Source organism: Octodon degus, unplaced genomic scaffold (genome assembly GCF_000260255.1).
Source record: "Octodon degus isolate 3935 unplaced genomic scaffold, OctDeg1.0 scaffold00102, whole genome shotgun sequence".
Lineage (NCBI taxonomy): Eukaryota > Metazoa > Chordata > Mammalia > Rodentia > Octodontidae > Octodon > Octodon degus.
The window spans coordinates 4,757,647-4,768,320 of record NW_004524678.1 but is presented as its reverse complement, the minus strand read 5'-3'; the positions used below and the strand labels follow the sequence as shown (position 1 = coordinate 4,768,320).

Here is a 10,674-nt window from a genome sequence, read left to right as displayed (position 1 = left end):
TGCTCATGTGTAATACCCATTAGTATTTTCCCGAGTTCTGTGAGCTGTCCCAGGAAACTATCCCAAACAAGGATACATCACAGGAGCCTCAGGTAGTTAACTAGCCGTCACAATCTGAAGTACAGGGTAATCACATGGGGAATGAGTCCTCTAAAAGGATATGACACTGCCTCCAGACGATGTCAGAGCTCAGTTGAATTACAGAGCACACATGGCGTCCACTGAAAAATTACGTGTGTGTGCATGTGTGTGTGTGTAAAACCACACACATCTAGTCCCAGAAGTCTTCTGGTTATATGTGAGATTACAGCAAAAAAGCTTGTGTTTCCTTCAACACCATGCTAGGTGAGTGTTCATGGATCAGGATGACAATCACAGCTATTACCCCTGGGTACTTGTCATGTTCCAATCATTTGGAGGCCCTGAGCGTGCACTTCCAACAGTCTTGGTTCCACACATGAGGAAAGCAGAAGTACTAAAGAATTAAATAATCTTCCCATGGTTACACATCTCATAGGGTTGAGGATGAAATGATTTCTACACAGTACTCCTTGTACATATTAGGCCCTCCACAAATGTGAACTTTTTGAAGGTAGGCAGAAGGTTCTAGGAGTAAATTAAGATCAATTCTAAGTCATTTATCTCTGTGTCCAATATTTGCTAAGTACTATGCTCTGATTTAGATGGCTTTCAGATAAAAAAAGTTGACAGTCTAAAAAAAAAAAGTTGACAGTCTAATCTATGCTCATATAGACAAAGGAGATTCTCACTTTCTTTTGACCTTCAGTATTACAACTAAAATTTTCTATCAAATCTGCATCAGTCCAGTAACAAGAGACATATATAAATTAATTCCTCAGGAATGAAAATTGATGAGACACAAAAAGGCAAAGAAGGTAATATTAGCAAACAGTATTTATTAGGCTTTTATTCTTCATATCAACATAGACTATCTTTTTAGGGGGAGGGAAGTACTGGGGATCGAACTCAGGACCTTGCATTTGCCAACCAGGGGCTTACGACTAACTCTCTTTTGTTTATTGTATTTTAGGCAAGGGTCTACAGGGTGTTCAGGGTCTCACTACTAGATCAGACTTGTAGTGATCCGCCTGTTTACAGCCTCCCAAGAGCTGGGATTACAGGTGGGCACCACCATGCCCAGCCCCAACTGCTGTCTCAGCATGCCCTGGCGGTGGGGCTGGCACAGCAGGCCTGGGGATTGAACCCCCAGCCCTTGCACCTGCTTGCAGGTGCTTTAATCTGCTGAGCTATTTGGCTGGCCTTTTTTTTTTTTTTTTTTGGCGGTACCGGGAATTGAACTCAGGACCTTGTACTTTCCAGACAAGTGCTTATTCTACTGAGGTATCTCCCCAGCCCCCATCACTCTGTTTTAGTCTCCATTCTTTTCTTTCTTTTTAAAATGTATTTGGCACAGGGTCTACAGGGTGTTCAGGGTCTTACTATGGAGGTCAGACTTGTAGTGATCCTATTTTCAGCCTCTCAAGTGCTGGGATTATAGGCACACACCACCATGCCCAGTCTCAATCACTGTCTCAGCCAGGGGCAGCACAGCACGCTACAAACCCGGGCCGCTGCGCTCTGCCTAAGCAGGTGCTTTAGTCCACTGAATCCACACCTGTAATCCTAGCACTTGGGAGGCTGAAAAACTAGGAGGATCACTATAAGTCCGATCTGTGTAGTGAGCTATCTGGCTGGCCCTAATTCTGTTTTAATGTAGCAGCAAAGAACTCAAACTCAAACTGAGTGTGGTGGAATATACCCAGAATTCCAGCTACTCAGAAAGCTCAGGCAAGAGTAACCCTTGAGCCCAGCAGTTCAAGTTTGAGCTCTACAACTAATTAAGTTATAACCATTTTAATGAAAATTTGCATATGCAGAATCCATAATACCTGACTCATATCTTGTGACACTGCTATACATCAAATAAAATAGTGTAGTACTAATATGGATACTGAAGGCAGTACAGCAGGTAGAAATTAATCAACACTGTTGACTAAACACATATGCCAAAGGAAAAAAGGTTAAAGGACAATTAAAATACCTTAATAACATTTTAATTCATTCTTTTAGAAAAAAATGAGAAAAGCTAAATCCATTCTTTTTTTTTTTTTTTTTGCAGAACTGGGGATTGAACTCAGGCCCTTGCACTCGCTTATTCCGCTGAGCCATCTCCCCGGCCCGCTAAATCCATTCTTAATCTGAGGCATTCAGTCATCTGTGTCTGAATATTACCCCTATTAATTCATGTAACAGTTATTTTGGGGAAGAAGTTAGGAAGTATAAGATTCACAAGCTAAGTGTTCTTAAAATGAAGACCAAACACAGATAGTTACATCACATGGCACAAGAAGGAAAAAAAAAAACATTTTTAAATCAGCATTTGTCATTTACGAGTTGATTTTAGAAGCTACAGAGGATCCAAGTATGATGGCACACATCTGTAAGGCTCTTGCGCGCTCGCTCGCTCTCTCTCTCTCTCTCTCTCTCTCTCTCTCTCTCTCTCTCTCTGAGAGTGCAGTAGGAAAAACACAAATTTGAGTCTAGCACCAGCAGTTTAATGACTTAGCAAAATTATGTCTCAAAATTTACAAGGTGGATGCTGGCGATAGAGCTCAGTATAAAGCTGAGCTCCATGAGCTGGAGGAGGGAAGTACAGAGACGAGAGAATGGTGGACAGGCTCTGAGTGTCCCCCCTGCTCAACCCACTCCCACCTATCTTCAAACAGAGGAGCTCTACTCTGGTGTTCTGCATGAAGTTTTATTTTTCAAACTTTCACTATTTATCTTATTTACAAAAAGACAAGAAAAAGCACAGATCTATCTTTTCTAGACTATACATCTTTCCCACTTCCAAATGAATGACTAAATCTCATTAAACCTGACTAAATCTCAGACAACACTGAAAAGATTACATTGAAGTACAAAGACCCTTCTTTTAATTTCATGTCAAATTTTCATTATCACTGCATTTATTAAATTAGTATAACAATTTACATGCTTGTAAAATCCACAAATACATACTCTGTTTTCTCTTCAAATCGTATAAATCTTTCGCCTTTTAAAATCCACAAATATGGGCCAGCCAGATAGCTCAGGGCTGAACAGATAGCTCAGTGGATTAAAACAGCTACTTAGGCAGATGCAGGGGCTGGGGGTTTGAACCCCAGCCTACTGTGCTGGCCCTGCCCTTGGGGCACACTGACACAGTGATTGAGACTGGGCGTGGTGGCACGCACCTGTAATCCCAGCACTGGGGAGGCCTAAAAACAGGAGGATCACTATGAGTTCAATCTGTGTAGTGAGACCCTGTACTAAATTCATAAATAAATAAATAAATAAATCCATAAATACATACAAGAGTATACTAATAAAGTAAATAGTGTTACTATTTATGACTTTAAGCTGCTATTTGTTTTGGGGGGATATACAGAATTTCAAACCTGAAAAGATACTTACAGAAGGCTTAAATAACTTTTTGTCAGAAAGAAAGGCAACTCGAAACACTTTTATGATCATGTTCAGTTCCCGAAGGTACTGTCTTTCTTCTGCAATTTCAGTTCTGACAAGGTCATAGTAGTTTAATTCACCTGAAGAACTAGGTTCATCTTCACATAAAGAAACCAAACCTATATCATCCTGATCAAACATGTCCATCAAAACCTGAGAAATGTAAATGCAGGATACAAAATATTATCTTCCTTATTTTTATAAAATTGACTCAAAGTACTTGAAAGTAAAACAAAACAATGAGAATTGTATGTATTATATGCAAATGTCTATTAGAAAATTCAAAAAGAAAAATGAAAAGATGAAGGTGAGAAACATCAAAATTCAATATAAGGCTGGGGAGATAGCTCAGTGGTCTAAGGGACTGCCTGGCAAGCGCTAGGGCTGGGGTTCAAAATTCAATATAAAAAGTATTACTGGAAAAAGAAAAACCAAATGCTGAGATACACGCATATCATGTATGTATATGTACATATATATGTATGTACATATATGTGCGTGTATGTACATATATGCATCTGTATGTGTACACATGTGTAACATGTATGTGTATACATGCACATATATTCCTAATAGAAAAAAAAAGAACAACAATCTGCACCAGAACTCTCAAATCAGCCACTGAACACTTTCCTGCCAGCTTGAACCACCAGAGGCAGTGCATGACTCTCCCATACCAACCAACAGGACAGCTGTGGTTCTGAGTCACCTGGCTCTGGGGATAAGATACAGGCATCAGGTTTCTTTAAAAGCATTTTAGCAATCACAATGTGTAGTGAAAGCTGAGAAAAGCCAGCATGTGCAAGCCCTGGACACACGTAGGTGTCCCTTCTTAGGTCTTCCTGACCCTCCACACCAGAGCTGATTACTTCCATCATAGCTTAAGTCATGATTTGTATATGATTATATTAGTAAATTTTATGATTCCTAGTATTAGAGAAATCTTGAGTTTACAGAGTGGCCATTTTCAAGTTTTTAAACATGGCAGAATAAGGGCTGTTACTTGCTAGGGCTGTTACTTTCTTAGCATATTTTAATTTCACACTAAAATAAATTCTAACACATGGATTACTCTCTTATTTGATACTGTGTCTTCCTAGTTCAGGAAAATGTAGGCACATAAAAGATGGTTCAAAAATAATGATTTAGGGGCTGGGGAGATAGCTCAGGAGAATAAGCCATTGCCTGGCAAGCGCAAGGGCCTGAGTTCAATCCCTGGTTCTGCCAAACACACACACACAAATGAAAGATTTAGGGGCCAGCCAAATAGCTTGGAGGATTAAAGCGCCTGCTTAGGCAGACTCAGCAGCCAGGGTTTGTTCCCCAGCGTGCCATGCAGGCCCTGCCCCTGGGAGCACTGAGACTGCGATTAAGACTAGAAGTGGTGGTGCTTGCCTATAATCCCAGCGCTTGGGAGGCTGAACACAGGCAGATCACTACAAGTCTGATCTACATAGTGAGACCCTATAGACCTTGTACTAAAATACAAATAAAAATAAAAATAGTGATTTAAAAAAATAAGGAATAAAAATAGAAAGGGAAGAAAAGCAGAAGAGAAGAAAATGAACCCAATTTTCTCCTTCAAGTAGCTAATAGCCAGGAAGGAGACAGATATGCAATGGAAAACTCAGCAGAAGAGAGGAACTTTGTACTGCAAAGTCCTTTTCTCTCTGCCTGTGCTTCACTAAACTTTTTTGTGAAACCAGTCTTCTCTTCAAAATTACTTTTACTTAGAAGTACCAAAGCAGAACTCTCATTCTAAAACTATAAAAATTCAGGGTGTATTTTAAAAACTGGTTTGAAGCTTTGGATATTTTTACATGTAGGTAAAAGATTCTTGATAGAAGAAAACAGCCCTTATCCTGTAAAGTCAGGATTCTTCTAATATCAGGAATCATACAATTTACTAATATAATCAATCATATACAAAAATGATGAGCCACCATGCGTGGTGGTGCCTGCCTCTAGTCCCAGCACTCACGAGGAGACTGAACCTGTAGGACTGCTGCAAGTTCAGGCCCGGCTGGCCTATACAGTGACTGCAAGGTCAGCCTGGGTCAGCCTGAACTACACATAGTTAAGACCCAGACCCTGACTCAAAAAAGTAAAGGGAAAAAAAACCCACAAGAAGCCACAAACCACAAACCAAAGCCAAACAAAACAGAATGAGGCAGAGATAATACACAATCACTATTATTCAACTTAAGTTTAATACAACTCAACACTTACCTTATCTGCACACATTGATACTTTGATGTCCTGCTGAGATATTTCATAATGTCGGATATTAAAAACATAATTACCAGCCAATTTTAAAATATCTGCTGAGATGTACTCCAGTACAGCCACAATATACAGGGACACATGGTAGTCCACTTTATACCCCAAAACCTCCTGTGGAAAAAAGTAAACACTTGAACTTCAAAATACTATCACACATCAAACACTTAAATACTCCAATTTAGCATCCCTGTTTATGAAGAACTTTCTATAAACCAAATCTCACTTCTTGGGTGTACTACAGGGTATAAAATGAGCCTCTGATTCCAGTGTTAATGAGCTTTTTTGTTTTTAAGAGAGATACCTAACCTAACAAATCTGCCTCTTCAGAGTTCTAACAGAGAAATCTTAGGCTAAGCTTCACTAAAGCCTTTTTTTTTTTTTTTTTTTTTTTTTTCTTCAGTACCAGGGATTGAACCCAGGACCCTGCGCTTGCCAGGCAGGCACTTATTCTACTGAGCTATCTCCCCGGCCCCTAAAGCCTCTTAATATGTTATCTGAAACCATTTGACAAATAGCTCCTTTCTTTAAGGACTTTGCTTTAAAATCAGTATACTAGTTAGGCAAGGTAGCACCTGCCTGTAACCTCAGTTACTTGGGATCCTCCTGATGTAGGGGGATTCTAAGTTCAAGGCCAGCAAGACCCATATGAGCAATTCAGCAAGACCTTGTTTCTAAATTTAAAAATAAGTAAAAAGTGCAAGAGATATAGTTCCCTGGCAGAGCACCCCAAATTCAATCCCCAGATAATGAAGTAATAAAATCAGTATCTTCTAATAGAAGTGACAGTATGTGTGTGGGGAAGTATTCTTGCCATTGCTACAAGGTGTTCAAATCCATGTATACCAAGAATGTTCTATAAACAAAATAATATTCTCTAGCCTGTTTTTCCAAAATGTGTTAAAATATATGTATTACTAATTATTTTAAATACATCTCTGAGCTTGCAGTAGTTTCTTGATGTTACATATTTTTTCAATCTATAAAAGGCTGAGAGTCATAGCCTATTACACAAGAGCTCATCTTAGGACTAAGAAGACAATAATCTTTGGAAGATGCCACAAAGGATGGGATGAGGGCTGAACCTAGACCTCTCACATGCTAAGCATGTGCTCTGCCATTCCTATTCTAATTTTGTACACATTAATGTAGACTTACTATGAATATATACTACAAACATACATGCAAATACCACACTAAGAGACCATATTACATTGATACTATATAAATACATAAATCCTATATAAAGCATTACTTGTTACAAATAATCTTTTATTACCTTTAAAGAAGGATGGATTTTGTCCACAGGCAATAAAAGAGGATTTCTTCGCTTTCGCTTCTCTATGGCAGACTGTGCATCCGCAATAGCCCATTTGTCAATTGGATGAGGAAAGGTCTTCTGTACTCGTTCCTAAAATTCAATTTTATTATCTTTATGCAAATATATAACATGTTCTGCTTCCTGTATTAACTGAATCTTTAGGTCTTTTATTTTTTAAAAAGGTCATCAGGATTACCAATATTTTTCCACATAATTTCCATAGGTAAAGAAAAAGTTAAATTTTAAAAGAAGATTTAAGTATAACTAACATGTACAAGGCCCTGAGTTTGATACCCAGTATTATACAGACAAAAAAAAAAAAAAAGGGATAAACTGGAAAAAGGAGAGACAAATAGAATACTTCAGACTATTAGTCTGACACCAGTGATGTTAAATTAGGTTTTAGGGTTAAAATTATTCACCTAGCAAAAGTTATTATGGAACCATTCTTTTAAATATAAAAAAGAATTTACCAGAGTGGTACATGCCTGTAATCAGAGCACTAGGTATGGCCAAAGCAGGAGGATTCCAGGTTCTAGCCCAGCCTAGACAAATTAGTAAGACCTTATATCAAAAATACAAAAAAGGGGGGGGGAAGAGGAGCTGAAGATAAAGCTCTGTGTGAAGATCCTGGTCTCAATTCCCAGTACAATAATAGGAGAAAAAAGGAATTTAAAAGAATAGATACCATGAAAGATCATGTACAAGAAGCAGCAGCTCAAGAATGGCTACAGAAATACAGATGTTGGAAAAAACAAATTCAAACCTACTTAGTTGTCCTACACTTTAATTTAGCCAATGACTGGCATAAACAATAACTACTGATATCTGAATCAGATTACAATTTTAGCAGCATTTTCCATTTTTAAAATTACTCACTGACTTTAGCAAGCTTAGCTACTGAAACTGTTTTCATTATATTTAATTTTCAACTCTTGTAGCAAAGAATAGGGAAACAAATCCTTTTAAATAGCTCAGTGGATTAAAGTGCCTGCAAGCAAGTGCTGGGGCCAGGGGTATCTTGATATCTGGGTCTGCTGTGCTGGGCCCACCCCCAGGGTGCACTGAGACAGCAATTGAGACTGGACATGGTAGAGCGCGCCTGTAATCCCAGCTCTTGGGAGGCTGTAAACAGGCTCACTATGAGTCCAATCTGGTAGTGAGACCCTTCTCAATCTCTCTAAATTAATATCTTCCTTTATACTGAAACTAGTTGCTTTATTATAAAAATAACCTTCAAAAGAAGGTACTGGGGCCAGGGAGATGGCTCAGTGGAATAAGCGCTTCCCTGGCAAGCACAAGGGCCTGAGTTCAATCCCTGGTTCCACACACACACACACACACACACACACACACACACAAAAGAAGAAGGAGGTACTGTACACAGTATAGCACAAAAATACTTTTTTTTTTTTTTTTTTGCAGAACTGAGGTTTGAACTCAGGCCCTTGCGCTTGCCAGGGAAGCACTTATTTCACTGAGCCATCTCCCCGGCTCCACAAAAGTACCTTTAAAAAGTTTCATTAATACGTATTTCTAAAAATCCACAAATACTCCCACATAACTGAGGCTAAACAAATATTTGAAAAATTATATATTTACATATAAGAATTAGTAAAAAATCCCTAAGATTTATGCAAATCTACTGGGTTGTAATATTATGTAGTGAAACACACTGATCTTAAGTGTACAAGTTCATGAATTTTACAAGTTTTTTTTTTAATTTATTTGTTTGTTTATTTACTTATTTATTTTGTGTGTGTGTGGCCAGCTCAGCCCGCCAGGAGGCGGGGCTGGCTGGCATGTGGTGCTGGGGGATTGAACCGCGGTCCCTGTGCTTTGCTTAGCTTAGCTTATTCTAAGTAGGTGCTTTAGACCACTGAGCCATCTCACCAGCCCAATTTTACAAGTTTTTACACTTGCATTACCAACAACCAAGTCAAGATACAACATTTCATCCATCATAGGCAGCTGCTATTTGACTTTTACCACCACTGGTGCTGTTTCTAACGCTCATAAAATAAAAAGTACCACAATGTGGTCTTTTGGTATCTGCCTTTTTTTTTTTTTTAAACTATATGTCTGTGCATTACAGCTATGTTATTTATATATACATAGCAAGAGTTCTTTCTTTTTGGTACCAGGAATCGAACTGAGGCCCTTGTGCTTGCCAGGCAGCCATTTGTGCCATTGAGCTATATCCCCAGCTCAAGAGTTCATTTTTTAATTGTGACTAGTATTCATTTTATGAACCTACAATATTTACCCATTTTCTCAGTGATAGAAATTTGACTCCCGCCCCATTTTAAGACTTGTTTCTAACTTTTAGCTATTATGAATTAAACCTCTAGGACTTTTATGTGAACATGTATTTTCACTCTCTAGGGTTAAAACCTAAGAGTAGAACTGCTGGGTCATTTGCATTTAAATACATAGTTAACAAGAATTTATTAGGACCTGCCAAACAATCTTCCAAAGTTACTAATTTATAATCCCACTAGCACTGTATAAGACTTTTGACTACTCTGTATTCTCATCAGTATGTGGTATAAACCTATCTTTAATTTTATCCCTTTGTGTCAGTAGAAAATAATACCTAATTACGATTTGAATTTCTATCTTCCAGATGACCTATGAACTTCAGCACCTTTCATGTGCTTGAGTACATCTTTATTTATGGTGGATGGACCTAACTACTACCTGCTTTTCTTATTGTTATTTCTCTACTCTTCTCTTTTCTCTTCCTCCTCCTCCTTCTTTTTCTCCTTCCTCCCCTCTCCACCCCTCCCCCTCTCATGGGGGCAAGGTCTCACTATGCACTTCAGGTAAGTCTTGAACTCACTATGAAGCCCTGGCTGGCCTCACACTTTCAGCAATCCTGCTGCCTCAGCATCTTGACTCCTGGGATTACAGGTGTGTACCACCATGTCCAGCTTTTTATTTTCCTGTACCAGGAATTGAACTTAAGATCTTGGGCTTGTCAGGAAGGTGTTGTGTCACTGAGCTATACCTCCGGCTCTTTTATGAAATTTGAAGACTTTGCCAACTTAGAGGAAGAGGGTGTCTTTTTTGTTACTGATCTGAAGAAGGTTTAGCACATTTTGGATACAAGTCTTTGGGTCTTTAACATGTATTACAAACATTTCCCATAGTTTGACTTAACACAATATATTTTCTCATCAGTTTTATTCTTTTGTAGCTTGATTTTTTTCCCCCTCTAACTCTGAATCATGAAGATCTTTCTGGACATTCTATTCTAGAAACCTTTTTTTTTTTTTTTTTTTTTTTGTACCAGGGATTGAACTCAGGATCTTGCATTTGCCAGGCTGGCACTTAAGCCACTGAACTTATGAGATTTTCTAGAAATCCCGTAACTTGAGCTTTTATGTCTAATGCTATCATCCCTCTTGAATTATTTTTTATCTGTGGTGTGAAATGAATTTTTTTTTTTTTTTTCAGAACCAGGGATTGAACTAAGGCCCTAGCACTTATTTTATTGAGCTATCTCCCCAGCCCCTAGGATTTGATTTTTTTTTTTTTTTTTT

General features: G+C 38.5%; 1 protein-coding gene across 1 annotated transcript in view; it reads right to left on the bottom strand.

Moving 5' to 3' along the window:
- Window positions 1-10,674, bottom strand: part of Sos2 (SOS Ras/Rho guanine nucleotide exchange factor 2) — a gene marked incomplete at its 3' end in the record, with an annotated part of 94,515 nt that overhangs the window by 53,803 nt on the left and 30,038 nt on the right. The window contains exons 3-5 of the mRNA XM_023723739.1: window positions 7,088-7,219; window positions 5,758-5,922; window positions 3,478-3,681 (exon numbers count right to left, since the gene is read on the bottom strand). Coding sequence (XP_023579507.1) covers window positions 3,478-3,681; window positions 5,758-5,922; window positions 7,088-7,219 — 501 coding nt within the window. The remainder of the gene's footprint in view (window positions 1-3,477; window positions 3,682-5,757; window positions 5,923-7,087; window positions 7,220-10,674) is intronic.